The sequence below is a fragment of the Onychostoma macrolepis genome, chromosome 01 (assembly GCF_012432095.1).
Source record: "Onychostoma macrolepis isolate SWU-2019 chromosome 01, ASM1243209v1, whole genome shotgun sequence".
In the NCBI taxonomy this organism is placed as follows: domain Eukaryota; kingdom Metazoa; phylum Chordata; class Actinopteri; order Cypriniformes; family Cyprinidae; genus Onychostoma; species Onychostoma macrolepis.
In genome coordinates, this window is record NC_081155.1 from 43,881,170 (window position 1) to 43,899,612 (window position 18,443).

The 18,443-nt window shown below is 42.9% G+C and overlaps 1 protein-coding gene across 1 annotated transcript in view; it reads right to left on the reverse strand.

The window, feature by feature from the left end:
- gpc6a (glypican 6a) overlaps window positions 1–18,443 on the reverse strand; it is a 228,894-nt gene that overhangs the window by 30,617 nt on the left and 179,834 nt on the right. The window contains exon 7 of the mRNA XM_058789995.1: window positions 18,348–18,377. Coding sequence (XP_058645978.1) covers window positions 18,348–18,377 — 30 coding nt within the window. The remainder of the gene's footprint in view (window positions 1–18,347; window positions 18,378–18,443) is intronic.

Here is an 18,443-nt window from a genome sequence, read left to right on the forward strand (position 1 = left end):
GTCCAGAAATGTGAATGGTAATGCTATGGTCCCTTAGGATTTCACTTGTCACACAATAGTTAGGTTGATATAATCAGACTCACATTGTTTCAGCATTTGCTCTTTAACAGAAGCATTAAACTCTCTCTAATTGAGCAGAGAGCTTTGCTTTAATGACCTCCCATCATGCCTTTTAAGATGACCCGGAGAGCGAGAGGGAAGCGCATACGAGTCGACAAACGATTGAACAACAAGAGAAAGTCTAGAGGAGATTAAGAAGACGAGGCTTTCTGAGGTTCCTCTTCGCTTGAGAGGAGAGGGATGTCACTTGATCAACAAAGAGAGAAGAATTTCGCTGGCCCCTTCTGTCGGGACATGAATGGATTTTCCACTGGCGTGACGTGTGGGGAATTGCAAGCTGGGGATACATGAAGAGGAGGCCATTGAGATGCACTGCCAGTCGCTGGCACTCGCTCCATGTGACATCAGGGGTGGTGCGGTTCAATTACGTTAAATTAATTTACCAGGCGCTTCTGAATAACAATACGGCCTGCATTAATGAAGGGTACGTGTGAATGGATGGGGTGACAAACGCTTGGTCCTGAAATCAACAGAAAATGTATGAGCGCAGGGATCGTGTTAAAAGGGATAGTTCAGCCAAAAATTACAAGTCTGTCCTCATTTACTCAAATCAGTATGACTTGTGCAGAATGGAGAAACTGCAAATGTTGAGAAATGAACTGACCACCCCTTTCAATATAATAAAACGGCTCCAAAATGACAAAAAAAAATCACCATGTCGATAGTCCACATGACTTGTGCATTGTATGCAATTTCTTCTGAAATCATATGATAGATTTTGTCTAATGAACAGACTGAAAATTAAAATGGAGCCACTTAAATATGACACAAAAGTTATTGTCAATGATCAAAATGACAAAAAAGCACCACATCAGTAATTCATAAAACCTGTGCACTGTATTCAACATTCTCTAAAGTCATACGACATTTGTGGGATGAACAGACTGATATTTAAGTCAAGATATATTTGCATCCACTTCAATATAAAAATTACTGTAATTATTGTAATGATTGCTAATGTCACATTTATGTCTCCAAAAACCATAAACAGCATCATATCTGTAGTCATTATGACTTCTGAAGTCACATTTGAGTAATGATATAGTTTTCCCATTCAAATGACATTCAAAATGATTGTCAGTGATGTAATTTAAAAAAAAATACATAAAAAGCACTATATTAGTAATCCATATGACTTGTGAACTGTATTCTGTGTCTTATTTGATTTGCGTGATGAACAGACCAAAATGTACAGTTACATCCATTCAAATGAGACAAAAATTATTGCTAATGATGTATTTTTTGTCTCCAAAATACATAAAAAGCACAATATCAATGGTCCATTATGACTTGAGGACTGTATTCAATGTCTGCTGAAGTCTGTGTGATAACGAACAGACTGAAATTTAGGCTGTGTCCACTCAAATACGACACAAAATTTATTGTCAGTTAAGAAAAAAAACCAAAAAAACATCATATATCAGTAACTCATATGACTACAAATGACATATGAATGACTCAGTATGTCTCAAAAATACATAAAAGCATCATATCAACAGTCCATATGACTTGTACACTGTATTCAACGCCTTTAAACGTAATACAACAGATTATTGTGAGGAATAGACTGGGATTTCATACAGTTGCATCCATTCAAATATGGCAAAAACTGTTGAGAATGATGTTACATTTTCTTTTTTTTTGTCTCAAAAAAGCTCCACAAAATGTGGTCCATACAACTCAGGCGCAGCTGTATTTGAAAGTGTATGTAAAGGAGGTATAGTGGAACGTTAAATATTTAAGCAATGCAGTAAATTGAATAAATAATCACATTCGTCCAGTTAATTGAAGAGATATTCAGCAATTTATTTATTGCAATTGATATCTCATTAACAATCCTGGAATATGTGGCTAAAGCCAGTTTCGATTAGATTAATTAAAATTGGAAATGCACCTTTAATGCTATGAAACTTTACACTAAGGTTGTGTATTTGGATGTGCGTGAAAAGCAGACGGCAAAAACAACAGCTGCATTTATGTCTGTTTATCACACAAAGCTTTAGCATCCGAAAAACCTAAATAATGTGAATGAAACATTTTACGAAACAAATGTTTTTGGGTGAAATTGGTCATTTCAAGACTTCATGCATGACACTCATCTTTACACCGAGGAAACGCGCAAGCTATGGTTGTTTATTCAAATACGACAGAAGGCACAATAAAATATCCATAATTATATGACTGAGCTGGAAGGATGTTGGTTTAGAAAATCCCGTTTCATGGGTCCTCCCTTGAAAACGTCTTCTCCGAGTTGGTTAGGAAATGCCCACATTTTTGCCCGTTGTGGTTATTCTGCTCATAAAAACATCTGCTGAATCTGCAAAACAGCATGACGCAGCAGCAGGCCATGCCGAGGAGGAAGAAAAAACAGCCGCTGACTGCACTGGTGTTTTATTCACCCTACTCAGCCGCACGGTAATTGTGGCTTTGGGGGAATAAAATATAGAGTGGCTATCTGAATGCACGCCTCCATTAAACTGTAACTTAAACCATCTGATGGAATGTCTTTGTGTTTTAAAGCTGGCAGAGGCGGTTGGACGCTGTATCAGCCAGCGCTCAGCTAACAGACTTTGGGTTTGCTTTTTTACAAGTGCTTCTTTCTTCCCAGCCACATCCTTTGTATTTTACACGGATTTAGCCCGGGATGCCGCAGCCCGGTGACCGTAAAATGTCAACAGAGACCGTTTAAGAGAGAGGCGAACGTCAACAGAGCCATAAAATGACAGATTGAGAAACGGAGGTTACGCAGCCACAAAAGGAAATCGTAGGATGTCACTTGTCAAAACGCTGATGGCTAATAACAACCTGAAATGTTTAGATGGGCGTCTAAAAAGCCAGGGAAACCATGAAAACTTCTTAAATTGCAGAAAAAAAACCCAGTAGCTGTTTTATTAGCAACAGCAATACAAAGTAAAAGTCACCAGTATACTAAACTATAAGAAATTAACACTTTAATTAAATTAGAACACATTAAACTGATCAAAAGTGACAGTAAATATATTTACAGTGTTTCTATTTCAAATAAATGCTGTTCTTTTGAACTTTGTGTTCACTGAATATAAAGCAGCACAACTGTGGATAATAATCAGAAATGTTTCTTGAGCAGCAAATCAGCATATTAGAATGATTTCTGAAGAATCATGAGGATCATTGATCACAGGAATAAATTACATTCTACAATATATTAACATAGGAAACAGCTATTTTAAACTGTAAATATATTTCACAATATTGCTGATTTTACTGTATTTTTTAACAAATAAATGCAGCTTTGGTGAGCAGAAGAGACATTCTTTCAAAAACAATAATAATTTTACTGACCTCAAACTTTTGAATGGTAGCGTAAATACATATATATATATATGTATATATATAAATCAATGCTTTATGCAATTGGAAATTTATGTAAGTTTATTTGGTAAAAGCAACTTCTCTGATGAGACTGAGTTTAAGAAACTCTAGTTAATATAATCATACTTAAACTAAAATCACGCTACATGAGCCTCTTTTCCACTATATAAAAAAAGAAAGAAAATGAAGCAAAAAAAAAAAAAAAAGAATGAAAAAGTATTTTGTAGCCCGAAAGAAAATCCTCTGCTTAAATATTAACATCTTCATACTGTAATATCACTAGCGCAGTGCTAAAAACCATCCTGAGTGTTTGAATGTCAGGTAGGGTTTTTCTATTTATGACGCTATGGATGTATTCAGGGCACAGAATCTTAGCTCTCTGGCTGACCGAGGTTATAAAACGTCTTCATTTATTTCGCAGGATAATTACGCTTGGCATTAACAGACAAAAATGCGCCACTGGCAGCCTATGAGAGAACAGGGATCCAGTTGTTTGGGTCAAAGCGCTTCTTGCCAAGTCCGACATAAAATCCTTCTGCCATATAATTAAAAAGTGGCTGCAGGAATGCATATTCCCATTTTACACTTACAAGTCCCCCAGCAGGCATATACACATACACACTCCTGATTCACATGAAGCTGACGATGTAGCATGAGAATGACCTGCAGATGTGGCTCTCATTCATCCAGTTTCCCAAACCTCTTCATTTATTTCCATTTCTCCTCTGGCTGCTGTTAAAAGCCTCCTACATACACTGGAGATGGAGAGTATTATGGAAATGGCACTTATAATAGCCAATGAAGGAGTATCTATTTGGTTTCCAAACAACTATTGGTTGCTAAATGAAATTCTGTTTATTTCTGCTGGAACTTTGTGACCATATTCATCGCTTGATCCAAACGCCACGGCCATTTTTCTTCCTGTCATCTTTCTAGATGTTGGGATGCAAATTGGGAGCAATCGGTGCTTGGAAAACATACTAAATCACAGGTGATGATTCGTAATGGAAGAAGACAGATTTCGGTTCATGCATCTGTCATCATGAGCATGTCAAGCGGCTGATTTGTAGCCAAAAAAAAAAACAACTGACTTGCATGACATCCTACAAATCACCTGCAACCATGTGTTTCTCATGTAACCTGCGTCATCCGCTTGACATTCTGCTTTGTCTGTACACATAAGCCGGAGACATCTGTAAGTCAAGTAATTAGTCAGACAAGCCTTCAAGCTAGATGAGGAACAGTCCGGTTCGACGCCTACTCATAATAAAGTGGGCCTGCATTGAGCGAACGCCTCCGAAACATCCTCCACAATGTGGATTATCATGAATTCAGCTACAGATTGTGTTTTATCATCTGAAAACAGTCTAGCATGGCTTCAACTTCTCGAAGCTGAACGTCCACTTCAAAAACACTTCTTTGAAGATTTTACTGGCCAATTTTTTAGGAATTTATCTCTAAAGAGAAACAAATCACATATAGTATAGAGCTATAAAATTAAGTACACTTGTCAGATAATTTGGTCTTGGATCAACTGATGAGAAATCGTACCCGTAGGAACTTTTTCACAAGACGCGAAATATGTACTGCATATCACTGCAGTTTCCAACAGAAATGAACACTAGAGGTTGGTAAAACAGTGAGCACTTGTAATCATTTTCATACACAGTTATGATTACAGCTCCATGTGTTTCGATTTCCGGATGTAACAATCTTGCGTGGTAGCTCAGCTGGCACACACTGTAAAAAAAAAAAAAAAAAAACCTTGAGCCACCTTAAAATTTTAAGGCAACCAGCTTCAGCAGATTTTCAGACTTATTTTTGTGGGAGATTCTCAAATTTAGACGACAAATTGAGAAAACTCAAAAATCTGCTGAAGCTGGTTGCCTTAATTTTAAGTTGGCTCAACTTTTTTTTTTTTTGCAGAACTGGACTTAGAATGCAGAATCTTTGGGTACAAAAAAAACATGATTCATGCTGAAAGATGATAAATTAAACTAAAATTTTATTTAAAAATTCAAATATAAAAAAATCGAATTTATTAAATTAAATAAAAAAATTTAATTAAAATTACATCAAATTTAATCTAAATTAAATATCTCTAACTTTTGATTTCAAAAAGTCATAATTTCTCCAATAATAATTGCAATAATTGCAGTGGGATTAGTGTGCAAAATTTCAGGATTTAAAATGGATTAATGTAATTATATTTAATTAGGCTAAAATTTTACAAAACTAAAATTTAATTTCCAATTTCAAAAGTTTACTTAAAAAAATCTAAAAAAAAAAAATGGTAGAATTGAATTGAATTGAAATTCTGTCTGCAACAGAAACAAGTTTCCAAAACATTCCCCTGTCTGTTATTGGTCAACGAACTTATAGCCCCACCCCCAAACTCATGCCATTGGTTGTGCTAATGTAGTAATGCCAGGCTGCTCAAACAAACAGATTTTAAAACCACCACAGAATTGTGGGTTGGAATCAAACTATACAAATGTCTTACAAACTATCTGCTGATTAAAATGCCCGTAGAAGAACGTATTTTAACATTACAAACATTACACACATCACCTTAAACCAAAACAATATCCAATTTATTTGCATTCAGTGACAAACACTGAAATACAGTCTGATTTCAGTTTAGGGAAGAATATAATTAGCTATGTTTCCTTCCAAGTTATACTTGAAAGTTTGTTTCAATCCAGCGGTTTTAATGCGATTTCCCAATATTTGCATTAAAATACATGGATAGAAGCCTGACTACCGATGTCTGTGATGTGAATGATGTAAGACATAAATCTATCAGTGCTTAAAGAGTATGACAGCTTATGTTATCTACGTGTACTTTAACACACCTCCAGCTCAACTTCCTGACGCTATTTCGTGTCTTCCAGCATGAAGAGGCTCGTTACTTTAAACGGCTTGTTCTCGTGTTCTCATTCATTCGGCTCCCAAGAGGACGCCTATAAGTCTCAGGGCTAAGTGCTTCCATTAAAACTTCAATGAGCTATAAAACCTATGTAAATTCATTTCCTTAATCATACTTATGATACTTGGGTCATGTACAGCAAACTGCTTTTAGTTGCAAAAGTGCTCCCCTAACAACTTCCCTATTCACACACAGGAAGCTCCTTCCAGGTCTCTGATCCAAATCATTTCAGACATTTAAAGCTCCAAAGATCAAGAGGGCTGCTCTACACAGGCAGCTTTTTATACTTAACACATTTCGATATTTGATTTTAAGGACCTTGTTTACTTTTGCATGCTAAATCATTTTGGTCGCCACTTGAAATGCATCATAAGTTCCTCAAGAAAACAGTTGCTTTTGTAATCAATCATAAACATTGAGCTTAGAGAAATAATACAACAGCACACTGCTAAAACGTCTTACTGTTAAAAACATTCACTATGTTGATAGAGAAGCACCTCATCAAAAAACAAAAAACAACAAAAATTTGTAAATATGATTATTTTGATTTATTTCAATATTTGATCTTATGATTTCATGTTTTGTAAAATTAAATAAAGAAACACTCAAGTCAATCGTTTTAAAAATATGCTATTTAAAAATATATACTATTTTATCAAAATAAATAAGAAATAAAACACTAAAAACTAAAAGCAATTGTTTTAAATATTATATATATATATGTGTGTGTGTGTGTGTGTATGTATATATATATATATATATATATATATATGAATGAAGGGTTCAGATGCAAAAGCCTCTAAATGCCTTTTGAAATTTTCTTCTAAAATTAACATTTTTATCAGGCTCCTATGTGGTAGGTTCAGTAATTTCACTTTCATGGTAATGAATAGGTTGAAAAAAAATTTCAAACGGCACTTAGATATTATTAGATTATATATATATATTAAAAAATCAGTTTAATGTTTGATTTTAAGGCCATTTTTCTGGTCGCCTGCACTTGAAATGCATCGTTCAATGTTCTCAAGAAAAACAGCTGATGTAAGAAATCATAAACAATGATGACCATAGAAAAACAACACAATAACATATCACTAAAGCGTCCTACTGTTAGAAAGCAATCACTACACTGACAGAGAAGCATCTCATCATTATTTTATGAAGGACGTCCAGCCTGTTCTTGCTTAAACCCTGTGCTTGAGCCTCCTATACACGTCTGCTCCCCAAGGTTAGCAGCAGTGGCTCTTTTACGACTCAAGTCATGTACACAGTGATGGAAATAAATTGGGTGTAGAGCAGAGACCCATGAGTGCGGTTGCCAGACGCGCACAGGAAGAATCAATGTAGCTGCAGTGCTGCGTTTGGACGAGAGCGCAGACAATGCATCTTTACATTTGAGTCACTTGGCCGCTGTGTGTTTACCTGCTGCTATCAGACCACGAGCACTCATTTGCACTGATATTTTGTCATCAGAGCTGTTGATTTCTGTAGCTGGTGTGATGCTTGGATCACAAACTGATTCATTAAAGCACAAAACACAAGCAAACAGGGCAATGAGCAAGTTAGCAAATGTTGTGTGGTCAGCTCTCAAAGCTTGCCAGATCTCTGGGGTTTTTCTGAAAACGGGCCTGTGGGTTCGGGGTTTTATAGCTGAGGACTTAATGGATCTCTGATGGAGTCGAATAATAAGCAGAATCTGTTTCACTTGCTCAACATTGTTCTTTATAAGCATCACTTGAAAACTGAGACAATGAATGTTTGAAATGCTGTACTACTCAATATCAAGTGTAAAAGTGTGCAAACACATACAGTGTATCCTGTAATGCAATATAGAATAACTAAACCTTCCATTTACAGTATGACAAATAAGCATCTTCCTGACTCGTTTGATTGGACTGGCAGAAGATTAGACTTTAGACTTTAAATGATAAAAAAATGATAAAGATGACTGTATCAATTATAAACAACTGGCAATAATAATAATAATAATAAATAAGTATGTATGTATGTACAGTATGTATGTGATATTATCATTATTATTATTATTATATTGAACGTCTCGGTTACGTATGTAACCCTCATTCCCTGAAGGAGGGAACGGAGACATCATGTCGGGTGACCGACGAATTGGGATCAGGCTTAGAGAGACCAATCCACTTCGAGTGTAACTAAACGAGCCAATGCACATTGGTATGCGATGATTGCATCCAGCTGCCGCTGATCACAGCGTGAGTATAAGTAGGCAGCAGGTGCAGCGCATATTCAGGTTTTCGCTTTGGAGCCGAGCCGGTGACCCGGCCGCTCAGCGGTGGTACAGCAGCCGTGGCGACGGGACGTGATGTCTCCGTTCCCTCCTTCAGGGAATGAGGGTTACATACATAACCGAGACGTTCCCTTTCAGTCGGTCACTCCGAGTCAGGTCAGGTGACCGACGAATTGGGATCCCTACCAAAAGGCCACGGATACTGCCCCTTCTAGTGTCCTGTGGAAGCCTCCTGCGCCCCTACTCTTTGGTGTAGGTCAGGGCTCACCACAGGAAGACCAGCTACTGTTGCTATGGCACTACCCACTCAGTAAGACTGGATAACACTGGGAAAACGTACCCGTTCCACTTGGAACAGGAACGCTGTGGAAGCCCATCCTTCCCGAAGGAGGTTCAGAAGCACTTACACATATAACAACCATTTAGGTGAATATGGAAGATTAGAGGTGATTGTAGCCTCTTGGGCAATGGCAGGAAGTCTGCCGGGGAAACACAGGCTCTGAGGCTATACCGTGGGCTTACACATATGGGATTCAATTAGGTCTCTACATATGGAACCCAGCCCCCTACCGGTTCTCACGGATTCATCGAATGAGGGCCTGGCGCCAGACGCTCCGCCACGTCTGGCTACCGAGGGGACGGAGGAGGTCGACAGGGTCTACTGTACGGACTCTCTGGAGCAGTTTTAGCAAGCCGACCCAAACCGGAGCCTCTAAGTGCTTTTACCCGTTTGAGGTGAGAACACAGGAGGAAACCGGTTCCACACGGAGGCTATAGAATCTAGCAAACGTTTTAGGGGTCGCCCAGCCCGCAGCTCTACAATATCTGCCAGCGAGGCACCGCGAGCCAGTGCCCAGGAGGATGCAACACTTCTAGTAGAGTGAGCTCTCAACCTGAACGGGCAGGGCACACCCTGTGCCTGATAAGCCAGGGTGATGGCGTCCACTATCCAGTGGGCCATCCTCTGCTTAGAGACGGCATTCCCTTTCTGCCGGCCTCCGTGACAGACAAAGAGCTGGTCTGAGGTCCTGAAGCTTTGCGTCCTGTCAACGTAGCATCTCAATGCCCGGATGGGACAAAGCAAAGCTAGGGCTGGGTCTGCCTCCTCCGAGGGCAGCGCTTGCAGGCTCACCACCTGGTCCCTGAAGGGAGTAGTGGGAACCTTGGGCACATAGCCAGGCCGGGGCCTCAGGATTACCTGGGAGTCAGCCGGCCCAAACTCTAGGCACGAATCGTCGACCGAAAATGAGTGCAGGTCCCCTACCCTCTTGATGGAGGCCAATGCAAGCAGGAGCAGAGTCTTCATTGAAAGAAACTTCAGCTCGACTGTCTGCAAAGGCTCGAATGGGCCCTGCTGTAGTGCTCTGAGCACTAGAGACAGATCCCAAGAGGGTATAGAGGGGGGCCGTGGGGAATTTAACCTTCTTGCCCCGCTAAGGAACCTGATGACCAAGTCATGCTTCCCCACCGACTTCCCTTCTACAGGGTCGTGGTTGGCTGCAATCGCAGCCACACAGACTGTAAGGGTGGAGTGAGACAGCCTTCACTCTAACCCTTGCTGCAAGAAGGACAGCACGACTCTGATCGGGCACTTCCGGGGGTCTTCTTGGTGAGAAGAACACCATTCGACGAACAGGTTCCACTTCAAGGCGTAAGCATGTCTTGTAGACGGCGCTCTCGCCGAAGTGATGGTGTCAACTACCTCCTGGGGTAGGTCACCTAGAACCTCCAAGTCCCATCCAGGGACCAGACATAAAGTTTCCAGAGGTCTGGACGCGGGTGCCATAAGGTGCCCCGTCTCTGAGTCAGTAGATCCTTCCTCAGAGGAATCTGCCAAGGAGGGGCTGTCACGAGGAGCATCAGTTCCGGGAACCAAGTCCGAGTGGGCCAGTACGGCGCCACGAGCAGGACCTGCTCCTCGTCCTCCCTGATCTTGCACAGTGTCTGTGCAAAAAGGCTCACTGGGGGAAACACATACTTGCGAAGGTCCCGCGGCCAGCTGTGTGCCAGTGCGTCCGTGCCGAGTGTTCCCTTGGTCAGGGAGTAAAACAACTGGCAATGAGAGGTCTCTAGAGAAGCAAACAGGTCTACCTGAGCGAGTCCGAAACGTCTCCAAATCAGCTGAACCATCTGGGGAAGGAGTCTCCACTCTCTAGGGAGCGCAGCTCGTGACAGCTCGTTGGCTGCCTGGTTGAGCAAGCCCGGAATGTGAATAGCACGAAGCGACCTCAGATGCTTCTGACTCCAGAGGAGGAGGAGGCGGGCGCCAGTGCAGTTGGGGGCCCGTCAAAACCCCCGATACTGCAAGCCCCAGCCGGTGGTGGAGGCATCCGTGTAAACCACAGCATGCCTGGAGACCTGTTCCAGGGCACTCCTGCCCAGAAAAATGAGAGGTCTGACCACGGGGTGAAGGTTTGGCGGCAAGCCGGTGTGACTCGGACCCGGTGAGTGCCGCGTTGCCACGTCCACCTTGGGACTCGGCCATGGAGCCAGTGTTGAAGCGGTCTCATATGAAGCAGTGACTGCCGCTGCAGCTGCCATATGCCCCAGGAGCCTCTGAAATAGTTTTAGTGTGACCGCTGTCCTACTTTTGAATGTATTTGAGCAGTTCAACACCGACTGAGCATGTTCCTGCGTGAGGCGTGCTGTCTGATCGACCGAATCCAACTCCATACCGAGAAAAGAGATCCTCTGCGTCAGGGAGAGTTTGCTCTTTTCCCAGTTGACCCAAAGGCCCAACTGGCTGAGGTGCCAGAGCACCAAGTCCCTGTGTTCACACAACTGAGACTGAGCCAGTATGAGCCAGTCGTCGAGATAGTTGAGAATGCGAACGCCCTGTTCTCTCAGGGGAACAAGGGCTGCCTCCGTAACTTTCGTGAAGACATGGGGCAACAGGGACAGCCCGAAGGGCAGGACCTTGTATTGATATGCCTATCCCTCGAACGCAAACCGCAGGAATGACCTATGGCGTGGAAGGATCGACACATGGAAGTACGCGTCATTCAGGTCGATCGCTGCAAACCAATCTCTGGGACGGACGCACCCGAAGATGCGTTTCTGCATGAGCATCTTGAACGGAAGTTTGTGAAGGGCCCTGTTCAAGACACACAGATCCAAGATTGATCTCAACCCACCACCTTCTTGGGTACAATGAGGTAAGGGCTGTAAAACCCCGTCCTCATATCGGCTGGAGGGGCCGGCTCTATCACATCCTTCGCCAGTAGGACTGCGATCTCTGCACGCAAGACAGGAGCATCTGCCGCCTTCACTGAAGTGAAGTGGACGCCCCTGAACTTCGCATAGCCGAGTCTGAAGGTCTGACGGAGCCAACGAGACGGACTGGGAAGCACTAGCCAGGCTCCCAGAAACCGCACAAGTGGCACCGACGGAGCCACCGACGGAGCCACCGACGTACCCGCGGTGGGGCAGCGAGGGGAACGCAGGGACCCGGCTCGGGCATCTCGTTGCCGGTCCGATGCGGGGTCAGTGTGTGTGCAACACCAACCTGCGTTCTGGCAGAGGGTGCGTGAGTAGTACGATTGGTCGCACTCTCGAACCGCTCACAGCTGCTCACTGGCGAGAGAGGGGGATGAGTGTGGTACGGTGTTGGTCCGTCCATGACTCTCCATGCCCTTGTGGGACCCAGAGACAGAGACAACCGCCTCTTGTCGAGGTTTGTCTTTTTTTTTTTGAAACAAAGATTTCTCCACCCGGCCCTCCTGCGTGAGGCGTGCTGTCTGATCGACGAATCCAACTCCATACCGAGAAAAGAGATCCTCTGCGTCAGGAGAGTTTGCTCTTTTCCCAGTTGACCCAAAGGCCCAACTGGCTGAGGTGCCAGAGCACCAAGTCCCTGTGTTCACACAACTGAGACTGAGCCAGTATGAGCCAGTCGTCGAGATAGTTGAGAATGCGAACGCCCTGTTCTCTCAGGGGAACAAGGGCTGCCTCCGTAACTTTCGTGAAGACATGGGGCAACAGGGACAGCCCGAAGGGCAGGACCTTGTATTGATATGCCTATCCCTCGAACGCAAACCGCAGGAATGACCTATGGCGTGGAAGGATCGACACATGGAAGTACGCGTCATTCAGGTCGATCGCTGCAAACCAATCTCTGGGACGGACGCACCAAGATGCGTTTCTGCATGAGCATCTTGAACGGAAGTTTGTGAAGGGCCCTGTTCAAGACACACAGATCCAAGATTGGTCTCAACCCACCACCTTCTTGGGTACAATGAGGTAAGGGCTGTAAAACCCGTCCTCATATCGGCTGGAGGCCGGCTCTATCACATCCTTCGCCAGTAGGACTGCGATCTCTGCACGCAAGACAGGAGCATCTGCCGCCTTCACTGAAGTGAAGTGGACGCCCCTGAACTTCGCATAGCCGAGTCTGAAGGTCTGACGGAGCCAACGAGACGGACTGGGAAGCACTAGCCAGGCTCCCAGAAACCGCACAAGTGGCACCGACGGAGCCACCGACGGAGCCACCGACGTACCCGCGGTGGGGCAGCGAGGGGAACGCAGGGACCCGGCTCGGGCATCTCGTTGCCGGTCCGATGCGGGGTCAGTGTGTGTGCAACACCAACCTGCGTTCTGGCAGAGGGTGCGTGAGTAGTACGATTGGTCGCACTCTCGAACCGCTCACAGCTGCTCACTGGCGAGAGAGGGGGATGAGTGTGGTACGGTGTTGGTCCGTCCATGACTCTCCATGCCCTTGTGGGACCCAGAGACAGAGACAACCGCCTCTTGTCGAGGTTTGTCTTTTTTTTTTTTTTGAAACAAAAGATTTCTCCACCCGGCCCTCCTCCGGGGGAGGGAGAGGTGCATCCACCATCTCCCGAAGCAGTTCCCTCTCTCTCTGGGTCTCCCGTCCCTGGCCTCTTGCTCTTCAGAGCATCGTCAGGTTTGACGGGGTCCAGGGCGCCGCTTCTGGAGGCTGCTGTGGATGCGGTGCGGGAGTGGAGGCTGACGCAGGGGGCCGCCCTCGGCGACGAGCAGGCTGGGGCGCTGCAGCCAGCAGACGGGTGAAGGCAGCAGCTGCCCGCCGGGGCAGGACATGTTGGATCGCCTCAGTCTGCTCCTGTGCAGCCGAGAACTGCTGGGCCACGTTCTCGACGAAGAGGCCAGTCTGGGACACAGGTACCTTGAGGAACCAAACTTTGTCGGTGTCCCTATGTCAACCAGACACAACCAGAGGTGGCGCTCCTGGACCACAAGTGTGGACATCACATGACCCAGAGACAACGCAGTGACCTTCATCGCTTGTAGCGCGAGGTCAGTAGCGTTACAAAGCTCTTTCAGAACTTCCGGATCTTGACCACCCTCGTGCATGTCCCTCAGTGCTTTTAGCCTGAAGAACCTGCAGTAATGCCGTAGCGTAAGGTGGAGGCAGCTTCTCCACAGGCCACATAAGCATCGCCGGACAGACCAGACGAATACCTACAGGCCCAGAAGAGGAGGCATGGTTTGCCCTGCTGGGTGGAGGCGGTACTAGGACACAACTGCATTGCAACCGACCGCTCCACCGGGGGGACCCCCGTATACCCCCTAGCTGCACCACCATCGAGGGTGGTGAGGGAGGAAGATCTAACAGGTCGGTTTCTGGCAGTAAAAGTTGCCATCCACGACCTGGTAAGCTCCCCATGCACCTCCGGGAAGAGAGGCACCGGGGCAGGGTGCTGAGAACCAGCACAAGCTACCCCGAGAACCAGTCCTCCAACCTCGAGGGCTCGGGACACGGTCTCCACTCGAGCCCTACTCGCTCAGCGGCCCGGGAAAGCATAGCTGTCATTTCCGGGTCTGATTCAGGCATTGCCACTGCCGGAGCAGCAGCGCAACCAAATCTTATTCCCCAGGAAGCTCTGGCTCACCCTCCAATGTAGCGATCGACATCCGGTCATCGGAAGGAGCGCCAAGGACACTGCTGGTAAGCTCCGCCAGCACGTTCCACTGGCAGCTCACTGGTTTCGGAGCGCAAGAGGAGCGATGGTCCCTCGAGGGTTGGTTCCCTGGAGGGTTTGCCACTACTGTAATCCTCAGACCACCCGTGCCACTGCCTGAAGTAGTCCTCGCCTGTCTGCAGCCAGAACGAGAACCAGATCGACGCAGAGGCAACAGGGCTCCGCCCCTTTGTCGAGGTAACGGAGCCTGGCCCGCAACTCTGAGATGATCACCTTTCCAGTGAGAGCTGAATATGCGCTGCACCTGCTGCCTACTTATACTCACGCTGTGATCAGCCGCAGCTGGATGCAATAATCGCATGCCAATGTGCATTGGCTCATTTAGTTACACTCGAAGTGGATTGGTCTCTCTAAGCGAGATCCCAATTCGTCGGTCACCCGACGTGACTCTGAGTGACCGACTGAAAGGGAACAGGAAGGCTATATTCAGCTCAAATCTTTACAGTGTTTACTATTGATGAGAGTTATTTACTGTATAAGCATACTGTTTCTGGTGTTACAAAGAATATAATGACTCCACTTTGAACAAAACTAAACTGAAGGCCAAAAAAAAAAAAAAAAAGACACTCCAAAACTCTCCAAGGCAATTTGCAGTGATGGTCAGCTGTACAAAATGCAATTAATGTAATGGACTGCACTCATGGTGCAATGACGGGTCACTCCTTTGGTAAACTTGAGATTTCTACATTTGATCTGTTAGTAATGTTTGAAACCAACAAGGAAAAGCTTTGCGTGCAAGTCAGCAGCTCACATGACATTTCAACTGCAGCCTACTTGGGCGACCTTATGTAATATTTTATTCATTCAACACTCTTGGGATGGTAAGCGTCCAGAATAGACTACAACCACAACCTTCAGTCAGAGCAAATCAAAATGACAAATACACCACATAGGACTCTTTTGCGTGATGACAGGTGGATGCTATTGTCTAAACTCAACAAGAAGTTGAGTCTCTCATGCCTTTCTTTAACAGGGAATGGTTGCAGAATTCGGCTAAAGTTCAGGCAAGTTCTCTCAAACTTATGAACAAACGTTCTTCCAGTAACATTAAGAGAATGTTTGTTCAAAGTTATGTGATCTGTAATGTTCTCAAAATGTTCGTTCATGGAACTTATTTTGTGAAATGTTTTAGTTTGGCATTTGTCTTTTTAAAATGTTACTTGTTTTAGATTTTTCAGAGAATATTCAAAATTAACATTCCGATAATGTTTGCAAAATAATAAAATGAAATGTTCTTTTAATGTTAGTACAACTAAGAAAAAAAAAAAAGTTTTTAAAACATTTTAAAAACTGGATATTTTTAACATTCAGAAATAACAATGCAGTAACGTTAAAAAAGTTCATTCAAATTTATATGATCTTTAATGTTCTCAAAATGTTTTTTTTTTTTTTTTTTTTAGTTAAACGTGCATATATATTTTTTAATGTTAATACTTGTTTCAGAATTTTCAGAGAACATTCAAAAGTAACGTTCATACAATGTTTCCAAACTGACAAAATGTTCGGATTCAGAAATTATTTCTTCACAATTAAAAACATAAAACGCTGGGAATCATACAATCTGACAAACAGCAATCGTAAAGGACCAAGAAATCGAACATTGTGCTGCTTATTCTGTATTTACAGGTCTACGTTATGTCAAGGGTCATGAAAACACTTTTTCAGCTGGTTAACACGGTTATTCATTTCAGACCGACTGCAAATGCTTTTTTAAAGATGCTTCCTACTGCTACAGCTAATCTGTGAGTGTGCAAAGAAAATATCTATTTAGTTTGAATAAAAAAAGTCCCACTTTGCCTCTCACTTTTTCTAAATGAGTCTGGAATCAACTTTTGGAATCAATTCCAAAACATTGCATCAAACTCAAGAAGTCTTGAAAACCCAAGAAAATTAATGAAAAACTGAGATTATTCACTTTGTACTGGTTCCACCAATAAGCTTTTAATTACTTTTCATTCCATCTCTCACTGTCACACTCCAGCAGTCTGTTCAGAGTGTTTTGTTGGTCTCTGTAACTGTACGCTGTTGAATTAGCTGCGTTGGCAGCCGCAGTAATTTGCTGCCACTCCACATCCTCTGTGTTATGAGTAACACTGCCGGAAAACAGCACAAAGATTCCCTTCTAAGCCTTTACTTCTGTGAGGACAATTTCAACTCCCTGATATTTGAGGCTATTTGTCAGTTAGCAAACCCATTTTTTCTCCAAGCAAGCAACTGATCGGACGTTTACTACAGGACAGTCCCTACAGAGCAACCTGAGTTTAAGTGCTTTGTTACCAGCTATTTATACCACACACACACACACACACACACACTCACACACACTTACGTATACTGTCATTCAAAAGTTTGTGGTTGGTAAGATTGTTTTTTTAAAGATGTTAAGTCTCAAGGCTGCATTTATTTGATTAAAAATACAGGGAAAAAACAACAACAACAACAACAACAAAAAACAGGAATATTTTGACATATTATTACAATTTAAAATATCTGATTTCTATTTGAATATATGTTAAAATGTAATTGATTCCTGTGATCAAAGCTGAATTTTCAGCATCATTACTCCAGTCTTCAGTGTCACATGATCCTTCAGAAATCATTCTAATATGTGACCCTGGACCACAAAACCAGTCTTAAGTGTCAATTTTTCGAAATTGACATTTATACAAACTATGAAAGCTGGATAACTAAGCTTTCCATTGATGTATGGTTTGTTAGGATCGGACAATATTTGGCCGAGATACAACTATTTGAAAATCTGGAATCTGAGGGTGCAAAAAAATCAAAATACTGAGAAAATCACCTTTAAATTTGTCCAAATTAAGTTCTTAGCAATGCATATTACTAATCAAAAACAACGTTTTGATATATTTACAGTAGTAAATTTACAAAATATCTTCATGGAATATGATCTTTACTTAATATACTAAAGATTTTTGGCATAAAAGAAAAATCTATAATTTTGACCCATACAACGTATTTTTGGCTATTGCTACAAATATACCCCAGCGACTTAAGACTTAAGGTCACATATACTAATTTGCTCCTCAAGAAACATTTCTGATTATTAACAATGTTGAAAACAGTTGAGCTGCTTCATATTTTTGTGGATATTGTGATTCTTTGGTCAATAGAGAGTTCAAAAGAACAGCATTTATTTAAAATATTTTTTTGTGACATTCCAAATGTCTTAATGATGAATTTTTATTAATTTGATGTATTCTTGATGAATAAAACCATAACTAAAAAATAAATAAATAAAAATCTTACTGACCTTTAAATTTTGAACAGTAATACTTTCTTGAACCATAATGGAAGTAACTCAATACACATCCTACATAAATTCAGCCAAATAATACAAATTCTGTCATCATTTACTCACCCTCATATTATGTTTTTATGTCTTTTTTTGAAGCTTGAAAACTTCAGTCCCCTTGCATTGTAATTGCACGAAAAAAGAGTGAGTAGTAAAGTGGTTTGGAACAACATGATGGTGAGTAAATGGTGGCAGACTCTTCATTTTTAAGTGAATTTTCCCTGTAATGAGAGGATGGACTTAACATCTTCTTTAAGTCTCACCAGCACAGATATACAGCGCAAAACTACTCAGAAAACAAGAGAAAGTACACCAGCGGATAAAGGAGAGGATGGAGAGATGGAGAGAAGGCTGGAAGCCATAAGACAAATGACGGAGGTAAAGTGAGAGGAGGGTTGGATGGCTTACGCTGTGTTGCATCGTCCTCCAGACAATCCTCTGGGATGCGGAAGCAAAAAACAGAGGAAAAAAGGGATTTCATTGAAAGTGGAGATGAGAAAGCAT